This window comes from Corvus kubaryi, unplaced genomic scaffold, assembly GCF_017639235.1.
Source record: "Corvus kubaryi isolate FWS band 111438036 unplaced genomic scaffold, C.kubaryi_AGA036_p1.0 37394, whole genome shotgun sequence".
Classification (NCBI taxonomy): domain Eukaryota; kingdom Metazoa; phylum Chordata; class Aves; order Passeriformes; family Corvidae; genus Corvus; species Corvus kubaryi.
The window spans coordinates 16,972,530-16,985,289 of NW_024581133.1; the positions used below are offsets into that span (position 1 = coordinate 16,972,530).

The following is a 12,760-nucleotide window of genomic DNA, read 5'->3' on the forward strand; positions in this document are numbered from 1 at the left end:
AGTAATAAAATATTCATTTTGCAAGTAGAATAAAATATAAGAGATTTTCCAATAATTAATATGAAAAATTGAGTCCCTGGAGTCTCTGTTAAATGCTGAACATCTAAGATTAAAACATTTCCACTTAACTCTGTGAAGTCCGTAGTCTTTCACTGAGAAACTGGGATTTTTTTCTCCTGTATGCATTTCCAAGACCCTTTATAAACTACATCACATACTTAAATACCATTTTGGAACTTTTTGTATTACTACACAAATAGACAAGAATGCTGAAAGACAAACCTTAAGTACAGAGACTTATTCAAACACCATCAGAAACTGCACACCTGAACACAAATATTTACAACAACCATTAGCCACTTGCACTGAACAGCTCACCTAAATGAGGAATATCCATTTCCACTCCATCGCTGAACAGCGGGGTTTTGAGCCAGTAGGCCGTGTCCTGCTCTTCAGGGGACACTGGAGGGCCCTGTAGCATCCCCCCCAGGCAGCGCCCGATGAGCAGGGCCACTGTCCTCTCCAGGTCCACCAGCCACACCCAAGACTGGGCAGGCTGCGGCAGGGGCACGCCTGCTGGGTCGATTAGCTCAGGGCCACCTGTAAGTATTCACGGCCAGGTTAGTAACCAATGCTCAGGTGTTACAAATTCCAAAATTAATGGCAGATCTTGCTAATATTTCCCAGTTAATAGAAGATTTGCCCCTCAATCAGCAATCTTTCAACTGAAGAAACAGCAGCTAGGACACACAGATCGCTGAACATTGGAACTACAGCAGCAGCAGAGGCCACCACCATTCATGGCACAGCTGTTCATGAAGTAAAGGCTCTTTTAAACTCTGCCCAAGAACTTGCTTTGTCTAATACACATTTCTTTGTGTTCTGATAAACTATACAACTGCACTCAATTCAAGCAGAAAAAATATTTCACAGGGATATTAATACATTAAGGAAATTGAAAAGGAGATGTAGCAAGACACACAGTTTAAAAAAATAGACATCCTAAAAGGGAAAGCTAAATTACGCTACAAAAGGTGCCATTGTTTATTTTTCAGATTAAAAACATGTTTGTTATTACACTCACCATGAAGAGGCCACTGTAATTCCTGATCTTCCAAAAGGGCTGCAGCAGGCAAGAGTCTGTTGAGACGATCTAAAGGTGGGAGCAGATCCAGCAGGTAACTCAGCAAAGGCCGAGCTACTGACACTGGCAGCAGCAACAGTGAGTTGACAATCTGAGAGAGCATACTGCCAGCAGCTGATACATAAATCACATCTGCAGAGAAAAAACCAAACCTGAATTAGTTACAGTTATGGAATTATGTAAGCACAATTTAACAAGTTAAATAATTGCACCTCAGGTATCTCAGAATGTCTTAAATAATAAAGGTTGAATTGATGGGTTTATTAATCTCTTATGTTAGTTACACACTTCTCAGTAATCACAATTGTACTTTTTAAAAGAGAAATCTAGAACTAATGAAACTGAAACAATAATGCACATTCTGTATTCTGTTCACATTCACATTCTGGAGAGAAGGTGAATAGAAAGGAGAATTCACATTCTCCAATCTGTACTTTCCTGCACACAAGATGTCCTATCAAAAACATGAACCAGATGCCATTCCTGGGTAGACACTTCATCTCCTCCTTTGGGGGAGATTTGGGAATGCCTACTTTATGCAGATATAGGACAACTAAGGGATCTTTTCATTCAAATCTAAGCAAAGAAAACGTGCCCTAAGCTTACAGAGCCATCATCACTGATTTCTCCATGGACATTTACCTCTCAGTTTTTCCCCAACACTACCATTCCAAGAGCTTTCCTTAAGAAGCGTTGCAGAACGGGAATAGATATCTGTAGCATGAGGCAATAAAAGCTGAAGGTGTTTGTGAAGCAGTGCCACACTGCTGGAATTCTAGAAGGAAACAAACATAAGAATAATTCTGTAAATATATATAAGGGGGTCACTATTTAAGATCACTTTAGCTTTCAAATACACAGAAGATTTTCAGAAGGAAACTTACAATGTTCTGGTGCTTACGAATACTGAATTATTTTTTCTGTTCTAAACGCTAAAAATAAGGACACGCACCTCAGTAACACTGTTGATGTGGCAATAAGCCAGCAATTGTTTCTGCAGGGAACATAAAAGCTCATGCAGATGAGCAGGTTGGCTGTTTTCTGATGATGATGTACCTAGTAAAAATTTATCACTGTTTTTTTCCAGTTCTCCGAAGGCTTGGTCCTATTAAGACAAAAGGGGGGAAAAGATAACAATTAACTCTGCTTCAAGTGCTATAATACTTAGCTATCATCTAAAAAGAAGCATTTTTATCTTTACTATGTGCACGTGTAATGACTGGAGTAATTGGATAATGTCAAGTGGATCACGGGATAACCAAACTCGAAACTACAATTGTTTATCATGTCACAGGAGTGACTGTGGTAGCTGTCAGGTGAACATCCCTTAAAATGTTTCTTTCACATGCAGCAATGCTTTTTTATTCACCTCCCCAAGGATTACTAGATTAAAAAACTCCCTTCCTAACCTAGCCCCCAAAGCACAATGTGTTAAAATAAGTAATAATTCCTTAGGATCTGTTGTGGGCTGATGCAGAAGATGTCTCACATTAGAATCCTTCCCTGCATTATCTAGGATGGTTATACAAGCACAACACAGATGGCTACTTGACTTCCGTTGGAATCCATTGGAAAAACAGAGCTAGTTTCAAGCAGCCAATTCAAGGCAGACAATTCTACCTCCCTGACTGGGGGAGGTCTAGAGAGAAGAACGAAACACTGCCACCCTGCCCTGAGGAGCTCCACACATATGCCAGTAAAGTCCAAACCTCTGATTTCTTCTGGCTGTTGTGTTTAACTGGCTGGTTGAATAAAAAGCTGAGTCAATGATTTGCTCTCACGCTCCCCTACACTTTCTAAGAACACCAATCTGGCTGACACACTGTGTTTAATAAGGCAGCTGACCTGCACTTGCTGCTCTACTACAAGGTAGTTACCCTAGTGAAGTTAATTAAACAGATTTATCTGGTGTCTGCTTATTGTTCCCTGGTGGCTGAGATTATACTGACCAACACCGCATACAATCAATTTACTTCTTGTGTTACATTTTATCTCCCAAAAAATCTGAAGCCAAAGCAAGAGCAATAAAATAATCTGATATGAGACCAGCTACATTTACATAAGGCACCTTAAACAATAAATACCACAATAGCAATATTAAAACCTATTATTAGTAGCAATATTAATACTGTTAGAGATGATTTAACTGACTTTAGTCCACTTAAAGACAAATACATGTGGCACTGCTACTTTGAATAAACAAAATGAGCATCATTTTCTTAAGATGGGGGGAGTTACCCTTCGAACGGTCAAAAATTAATTTAATAAAAAAAATAAATTAATATAAAGCGTATACATACTGTATAAAATCCCAAGTTTCTTAGAAGAGTCTTCATTAATATTTCAGCTAGATGAGTATCCGGATGACTGCTCTGGACAGCATATGCTTGATCAGAGAGGTTTCCATAGCTGATACACAATGAGGAAGTTTCTGTGGTATCAGATGGGGAGCTATAGCCAAGCAGGGAAGCTACATGGGTGTGATCCTGCAAGCTTGTCAGAATGATGTCCAACTGCATTCTCTGAAGAAAAATGTTTAGACACAAAAATCACTCTTTGTTAATAAAGATAAAATAATGAGCTAAGAAGAAAAAACTATTGGGCATATAGTTACCCAATAAAAATATTCTAATGGGACACAGAAATAAGCTGGAGGGCTTTACCAAAATACTCCAGGTTTTCCTGAAGAACTGTACTATTAGAGAATGGAAAATTATACTGAATTAGAGTGACCATACCCAGTAAAAATCTGAGACTAAGAGAGACAGAAACTAGATTGTCCATATGGTGGGCAATGAGGTTAAGACACTGAACCAAACACTTTCTCCAGTCTGTCCTGGTTATCTGATTATTTGGGAAGACAGGTGGGGGACATACGATTTTTCTACATTGTACATAGGAAAAAGGTACGAAAAAGAACCTTGCAGTCATCTTTGCAAAGTAGGGTGAACTCCATGTAGGGAAAGCATTATACAAGTATTCATCCCAGAAAACAGTTGATTTTCTGTTACCAAGGCTTGTTAAATCAATCCAGTATTCAAAAATATCTAATCTTTAAACTAATCTGGGTACAGTACCACAGGAATTCCTAAGTTCTCTGTAGCTGACCTTCACTTGAGAAAACAAGCAGTGCTCCCTGCCTCACTCCATTCTGGCTTAGTCAGGCTACCCTACAGATTTTGTTACACGGGGTTTGCACTGCATCTCCCCAGAAACGTGCTTGCACTCAGCAAATGAGGCTCACCTCACAGCTCAAGATGTTCTCACAGAAAAACCCAAAGCAAACCACAACTGCTCCCAGGCATATTTTTAGTTGACCTTACCTGTCCTTTTGATAAGCTTTCCCATCTATCAGGACCTTGGGGTAGAAGAGAATGTAGCAATTCCATTCTCTCTCGCAATGGAGGAAGTAGCATAGTTGCTCCAACTGACAGAGTCTCAATTACAACCTAAAATTGGAGCAGCAGAAAATACTTCTTCAGTGAAGGAGGAATAATCAACTCACCTGTATCCTTAAAAAATACAGTACCTCACAAATGATATATCCCAAATATCTGCTCAATTTAATATCAGAATTCTACCACGCAACAGCACACTGATCTTTTATGCTGTGATGCAAACGTGTGCGGTACACTGAAGGAGTGAAACAAGACCAACAAAAGTTGCTATTTCCTGTAAGAGTGCATCTTAAGAGAATTACTCAACCAAGTTAGTTACTCAATCCACAACAATAACATTTTAGATTCATTATTACAAGGAAGAATAATTTAAAAGCTACAAAATAAAGCAGTTTTCTGAAATTCTTATGCAAACATTCTCCTCTGCTTTCAGATCATAAAACAGTGAGGGTGACTACATTTTTTAACTTTAATGCGTAAAACTGGCAAGTCAGAATCGTTCAGAAAATCAGATAAATATTTAACTACACAGTCAGAAAAAAAAGGGAAGAGAGTAGTACAATTTTCACATGTAAACAACAAGGCATTACTTACTTCCTGAATTTCATCAGGGACAGAAGAGTCCATCAGTCTGAACAAGAGATTTCGAAGAGGACCAGCCTGCCGGCCAAGAATGCTAGTGGCTACACCTCCAGCCAGTGCAAGTGCAAGGTGATTAGAAAGCAGCTTCAAACACAATTTAAGAAAATTGTGATGTTCCCTGTAAAAGAAATACATACCTGTTAACCTCTCCTATTATTAGGATTACTCCCTTCCACTTATTTGTGCAGTAAGCTTTTAACTCTCCCTGGATTTTTCCTACCAGAAAGGCAAGTAAATTCCAACTGGGAGTTTAAGGAAACTCCTCTGAGAAACTTACTGCCAATCTGCTTAAAAAAACTTGAAACTTAAATAGAGAAGTGTATTTGTGGACAATGGTTGCAACAAACATTCACTTTCGATTAGTAGTCCCATGAATTATGAGACAAAACCATCCCAAAATACAGAAATAAACAATAATATTATACACAGAGGGGGAAAAAAACCCAACTTTTAAGAAGTAATAAATGTAATCTTCTCTCAGAAAATTTAGGAGTACAGCAATTGGGTTAAAAACAAAGTCTGGATATTCATTTCTAGTCCTCTTAAAAAGAATTTGAGACACTGGTTACAGGAGTAAGAACTGACAACACAGAAATAGTAAATACATTTCAACTACAAAGAAAAACGTGTTTCAAAGGAAAACCCTGAAGTAAAGCATGTAATTCACTGCATAATGAAAATACATTTCAGACTAAAGATCCTGCTACATTTGAGACACTGTAAAGCTCCTCTGTTACACACAGACACTAGAGTAATTCAAAACAAATGGCACCTGAGTGAGCAGGTTTTTATGTTTGTTAAAGAACAGACTAACCAGGACTAAGCCATTCACCACTGCTGGAAAGAGAAAACAAATATAAAGATCTGTAACATGCATATGCTGGACGTACCTTGATGAAGGAAAAGGAAGAGGAGGAATTTCACTGTTAATTTTGTCACAGTAGTGCTCGAGAAAAGAACGAAGATGTGAAAAGGTACTTTCTTCAAGGTCGACACAATAGGGTCTGTGCCATGCCACAACTTGCCTGGAATCAAACATCAAAGTAAATTACCTTCTGGAAATGCTTTAACTGCTTTAATAAATTAACAGTTTAACCAGGTTGAATACACACTGCAACTAAACCGGTTTCTTTCTTAGAGCAAACTAGTACAACTATGGCAGACCAGCTTCCTGACCCATGAAAGTATTCTCTACTCTTTTTTCTGTAAAACTCTTTACAATCAAACGCTTCACATTTATGCAGAAAAACACCTCAATGTCATAAACCTGAAGCCATATGCATTTAATCTGATTCATGCAAAGGCTGACCAGTACTCACAAAGCTGGTTTTAGTATAAATGCCAGATTAAAGACTTTGATAAAATGGAGAATTCAAAAGGGGAACTACCACTTGGTCCTATTTGAGTCTCACTATTCCCTTAGTTGATAGCTCCCTTGAAAACAGGGCATTTGAAATTCTTCTTGAATTATCCTCCAAATACTAAGTTTGTCTGTTCCTTTTGTTAATCCATACATAAAAGTTTACTGGTTTACTTCAATCACTTGCTAACATCTTTGGTGTAAAAGTATTATTTGAGTTACTATATATTAATAACCAAGCTATTTATTTAGGTACTTATTTTTACTTTAACATGTAACTATACAGAAATTTTTTTAAATCTCTCAATGCACCTCAGTAATTTGTCTGAACTTCCCCCTTTCCCAAAGTCTCCTGATTAGTGTACTCCTTACTACACTAAAAGAAACTTCCCAAGCCATAAAAAAAAAATCCCCTCAGAAGCAAAAAATAAAAAATACTGAGTTGTTTCACCTTCCCACTAACTTTTTAGTAAACAGAGGTAGGTTTTGTCTAACTGCACGAAAGAAACACCTCTTTCCTATACAAAGAAATATCCACATCTTTGGTGCTGATACATTTTCACTTGTAACATGCAACAATTAGAGAAGATGAAGGAGGAAAGAGGAGAGGAAGAAGACTTTCCAGACCAAAACGTTACAACAAGAATGCTTGACACACATGATGTGGGAACACCTTCAGGAAATAAATGTATCCCAAAGTGGACTTGTATAAAAGAATAAAATTATATCTGTCCCAAATGTCATTGTTACCTGTCCCTTGGAAGAGCTGTCCAGGCAAGGCTATGGGATGTTCCTGCTGAAATCTGTTGAATTGCAACTCCATCTAAACCACTTACTTTCTTCGGTTTAGTAATGGGGCCAGTAGAGTTTCCCTGACCACACTGTCCCATTGAATTGTTACCCCAAGCATAAACTTCATTATCTATAAACATAAATAAAGCAGAAAACAAAAGCTGAGATACAACTGCTTTTGATCAAGAGGAGGATTATGTATTTTTACACCTTATTCTCTTTACCATGAGAAAGTGCCAAACAGTGACTGTCCCCAATGGAAATGTCAACTATTCTGGTAGCAGCCAGCTCTTCAATGAGCTTGGGTCTGAGAGCAGTTGCCTCCGAAGAGCCACAGCCAAGGCAGGCCCCGCAGCCCCACGCATAAACCTGGAGCAAACCAACCACAAAATAGACACAGGTCAGACTTCTGTTACTGGTGAGCACAACAAACAACATTCCAGCAAACCACCTGCACAATAACTGCAATTACACTTTCAACACAACTTGCACAGGACTTTCCTGACTGGAACACACATCTCATCAAGTGGGCATTCCTTCCTCCAGCCACTGAGGTGACTGGCCACAGAGCACAGCACTGGGGAGGCTGCTGCAGGAAAACAAACTGCTACAGTGAATGTTAACATTCCAAATCTGCACTTTGAAAATGCACTGTCTCTGAGTCACAGAGCTGAGGGTGGGGAGCCCAGGTGGGTTACACACATGGAAATGCTTACTGGATTACATGCATCCATCATACCAGGAAGGGCCCCCCTTTACCACCTCAACATTTACCTCCAACGTCTCCTGAGATTTTTCAGATTAGAAATAAAAGTTGTAGTTAACACCTATATTCTAATATACACGCATATTTTAAAAACCTATTAAACCACCTAATCACCTGAGCGGGTTACTGTATTAAAAATTACAAGGATTTCACTGCTGTTTGTTTCTTGAATCCAATTTGATTTTACGCTGGTTACATTTATTAACCTAAAAATACTATGTTTTCTGCGACTAAGCAAGAATCTTGAAAAGCACATTTTGAACTACTCTTGTGCATTAGGTACTTCAATCTCTAATCAAGGACTTCACTTCTACTTAAGTACTAGTTGAACATCGTCCCAACAGTCAAAATAATAAATATTGAGATAATGTGAACCCACACCACCTTGTTCACCAGCTCTCGTAATTTGAGTGAAAACTTGGCTTTGCCTACCTGCCCTGTTGATGTCAAGGCAAGTGAAGACTGGCTTCCAGCACAAACTTTTCGAATAAACATTCCTTGCAAGGCTTCTATAACTTTAGGTTTATATACTCTATTTGTATCTCCATGGCCAAGTTTGCCTGCAAAAGGAGGAAACACAACTGGAAGGTATTTTCAATGGATAGACAGTAATTAAAAGTACCCCAAAAGAATTCTTTCTGGATTACCAAGAATGTCAGAGTGGATTTTTAAAATTAAAACATATTACATATTTTTAAAACTTATTCTCTTTCAATTACAGTAATTAATTGCAGACTTGAAGAAATATATATTTATTATGGACTAATTTAGAATTTAAATACTAATCCCAGGCAGTTTAAATGTAATAGTTTGTAGGATGTGAATAGCTACTGTCATATCATGAGTGAGCTTATTTGAAAGTCGTCAGCACATTTTTTCCAGAATTGTTCATCCATTCACTGACCTTTCTGTGCTGTGAAACCCCTCCCCTGCTGAAAATCCTTTTTTAAACCCCATAATCTTGCAGGTGAATTTCAAATATTGTGTTTAGATTTTATAAAAATCCTTTCCTTGAACAGCTACCAAATGAGTAATAAAAACCACAACCAAACTGCAAGGAGTACTAAAACTATGAGGCAGATGGAATAAGACAAAAATTACTACCAAAACATTAGTTTTACCTACCATTGTCTCCTCCTCCAAACGACCACACTGTTCTCCCATCTTTAGACAGAGCTATTGTGTGTGAACTGCCACAGGAAACCTCTCCTACATTGCTAATATCTTTTACTAAAGTTGGAATGTTGCGGCTGTTGCTGTCACCATGACCTAAGGAAAAATGAAAAAAGTATTTTCTTTTTGTGAAGATTTAAGTTCTATTTTGTTTTGCAATCTTAAGATTTTGCAAATTTCATGTGTACTGCAGTCATCACAAATGATGATTTCTGCCCACTTTTGGAAAGATTCATAGTAAGGTTTGGAAGACATCTGTGGTAAAGTTAAACATTTAATCTTTATGACATACTCCAGAGCACCTGTTCGTATCTCACTGCTTCTGAAACTTATGACTATTTTCTACCTAGCTGAAAAGAAATAAGAAGAATTGCTAGTACAACTGCCTTTAATACCAGCTGATTAGGTAGCTAGACTTCCCAATACCGGGCAGCAGGTATCCTGCACAGCATGAGGAAGCTGCAATAAGGGCACTTTGCCACTCCCATCAATACTGCACAGACAGGACAGATCAGCCCCTCAGCTGCCTTTAGACAGCCACAGTTCTAACGGGTCCTTTCTGCAGAAACCAAATACATTACAGTTATCACCTACTTTATAAAAAATTTTATTTCTACTAAACTACTAAACTAAATTCTGTGGACATGGAAGAAAAATAGAGAAGAGAGGAAAATTAATACCACTGGTATCCATAACTGATTAAATACGAACAACTCCCTATAACTTAATGAAATGTTACTTTTTAGCTGTGTGCTGGAACATTGCACACTCCAAGACCCCCCCCCAAAAACATCCAAACTCCATATTAATCTAAAACTCAAGGAGAACGTTTCCACAATTCCCACCAAAATTCCAGTTAAACCTCCAACACAGAGTTCTTAACAACAGGGATAACACTCAGAACTTCTACTGATGCCCTTGAAAGCTGTAACTGTTAAACACTGTTCTCATCTTCCACCCCTGCCACTTGCCTGCTTTCACCCCTCTATACTTGGTGACTATGACACTCAAAGAAGAGAAAACAGAAGGGAACTAAAGCCCAACTTGAAACAATTTTCTATGCAAAACCTGTTGGTTCAACTGAATCTGCTTAAGAAGGGTGGTTTTATACCAGGCATAGCATAGCAGCTGTACAGCAAAGATGATGAAACAGACAAGTGAACTTGAAGCACACAGTATACAGGGTTTCTTGTTTTGGTTAAAACGAACTTTTTAGATGTATTACAGTAAAAAGACACTAAGCCATTATGGCAACTTAACATCAAGTATCCTTATCAGACTCTTGATACTATTAGCCAGTTACGGCTGACCATTCAAAGAATCATTCTACCATCACACTAGATGAGGTTTATCTAGAAATCCAGTTTATTTAAAATGTCTACTGTTTACATTCCAGCGGCATTAGCAACCATATAGTCTTAGGAATGAATAAAAGCAGCTTGCCTTGAAATGAAAAATCTTAAAAAACTTTGTAAAATTAACTGCATTAAAAACTTTTAAGAGTCTTCTGCACTGGTAACCTGTATGCACACACCTGAGTACATGTATATGGGTACATAGAGGGGACAATTAGAGGACAAAGTAAATAGATGTATAAAATCATTACTAGACACAGGAACTTTTCCAAAAGCATCTCAAGAAATTTTCAAATTACCTAATCTTCCAAAGTCTCCTTCTCCCCATGTGTACAGCTCTCCATCTTCTGTAACAGCAGCACTGTGCCTGTAGCCTGCTGACACACACACTACCACCTACATTACACACAAAAAGAAAGATTAAGTTTTTACACAAATCAGTAGGAAGTCTGAAAGCTTGGGAGAGTCAAGTTTCAGGAGTCTACATAAACTAACTTGTTCATTCCCGTGGATCAAGTACATACAATCTTTGCAATCTTTTCTATTTATATGACAAGGGGAAGTAAGTCCATAAAAAGGCACGTTTATATGTAAAACTGCTAATGATTTATTTATCAAGTAGCTTTAACATCATGATATTTTATATATTTCAAACTTTACACAACATCCCTACTGAACAGAAATAAAACAGGTGCTCTACTATACAAAACATACCTTTCCTTGCAGGGGACCCTGAATAAGTTTGGGATATTTCTGCGTTGAACTATTTCCATGTCCCAGTTTTCCGTAGTCACCGTCACCCCAGCTGAAGACTTCCCCTTCTGTTGTAAATGCTAAAGTGTGACCATCAGATCCTTTTGAAGATGACACCTTTTTAATAGACCTATGAGGCTCAAAAGTCAATTTTTTCAATGTGGACTGATTATTGGAGTCTCCCAGTCCCAGTCTCCCATAGCTGCCTTTCCCACAGGCTCTAACAGAACCATCCGTAGAAATGACAAATGTACAATATTGTCCAGCTTCAATCTACAAAGAGAAAAAAGTACAGAGAAATGCAGAGATTAGATAAATCAAAAATTCACATATAGGTCTAGAAGTCTGTATTTTTAAACAGAATTTCAGGTTTCTTCATATAACATAATGTAAAAATTAAAAACAATTTGGACTTCAGCAAGCAGTAGAACCAAAATTATTGGAAAATATTTTATGATTAAATCTATTTTCATGACTAAAATATGTAAACAGCGATTATTTTATCCTTATCTCTTCTACAGACTACAGAACTTGTGCTGCATTCAGATCTCCCAAACTCATGGCTGGAAATCTTAACTTTTTTAAAGCAAAAAAGACAAAGTAACAGCTTGATAAAACACTGTAGGTTTTGCTTAATTTTAATCAGTACCTAGTGGTAACATTACAGAAATATGCCAAATGCTAAAAATCCACTCACTTGAGACTACGCATTTTAATTACGTGAACATCTAAGAAATAAGATTAAAAGCTTTTAAGAAAATATGGACTTGCCCCTATTGGGAAGTCAGCGCTCGGCTGAGGAATGTCCCAACTGCTAATGGACTAACACAGAAATAATTCCCTATAGGAATCTTAACACAGCAGAAGTGCAGAGCGGGTTCCATCTGAAGCATAAAAGCACATCATAAAACAGCCCCATTTAACAGGAATTAATGTCTTCATCTAGATAATCCTACAACAATCATCAATGAAGGCTAAGTGGAAAAATCACATAAATCTGTTGTAGAGTTGTATACAGAACTATTAAAAGAGTAACCCATTCATTCAGATCATGCATTCCATTCTTGTGTATTAGTCTTCTGAATGTTTTGAAAGTTTTCTGAATGGATAAACTTGTTTTATGATTTCCAGTCATGCAGCCCACTGGAATACAAAATACATCAGTGACGTCCATAGAAACTATTTCAGAAAACGCACCTAAATTGTCTAGTGACCAAAAAAGTGCTTTTACTTAAGTAAACACTGCAAAGCCAATATAGTACCAGAAAAGCAAACTATTATATTCTGGGTCACACATCAGTTGCAACTGCAGAATCTGTGACTGAGAGCAGAAGGAGCATGCACACTGATTTCAGAAAGCTTGCTAAGGTTGCTGTG

At 37.8% G+C, this 12,760-nt stretch overlaps 1 protein-coding gene across 12 annotated transcripts in view; it reads right to left on the bottom strand.

The window, feature by feature from the left end:
• The window catches only part of HERC1 (HECT and RLD domain containing E3 ubiquitin protein ligase family member 1), a 102,454-nt gene that overhangs the window by 54,244 nt on the left and 35,450 nt on the right, over window positions 1–12,760 (bottom strand). For all 12 annotated transcript variants that reach the window (XM_042039509.1, XM_042039508.1, XM_042039516.1 and 9 more), the window contains exons 5-18: window positions 11,345–11,656; window positions 10,930–11,026; window positions 9,228–9,371; window positions 8,535–8,662; window positions 7,561–7,705; window positions 7,295–7,466; window positions 6,075–6,209; window positions 5,137–5,302; window positions 4,468–4,593; window positions 3,445–3,666; window positions 2,097–2,249; window positions 1,787–1,919; window positions 1,085–1,276; window positions 379–600 (exon numbers count right to left, since the gene is read on the bottom strand). In XM_042039509.1, the coding sequence (XP_041895443.1) occupies window positions 379–600; window positions 1,085–1,276; window positions 1,787–1,919; window positions 2,097–2,249; window positions 3,445–3,666; window positions 4,468–4,593; window positions 5,137–5,302; window positions 6,075–6,209; window positions 7,295–7,466; window positions 7,561–7,705; window positions 8,535–8,662; window positions 9,228–9,371; window positions 10,930–11,026; window positions 11,345–11,656 (2,347 nt within the window). The remainder of the gene's footprint in view (window positions 1–378; window positions 601–1,084; window positions 1,277–1,786; window positions 1,920–2,096; window positions 2,250–3,444; window positions 3,667–4,467; window positions 4,594–5,136; window positions 5,303–6,074; window positions 6,210–7,294; window positions 7,467–7,560; window positions 7,706–8,534; window positions 8,663–9,227; window positions 9,372–10,929; window positions 11,027–11,344; window positions 11,657–12,760) is intronic.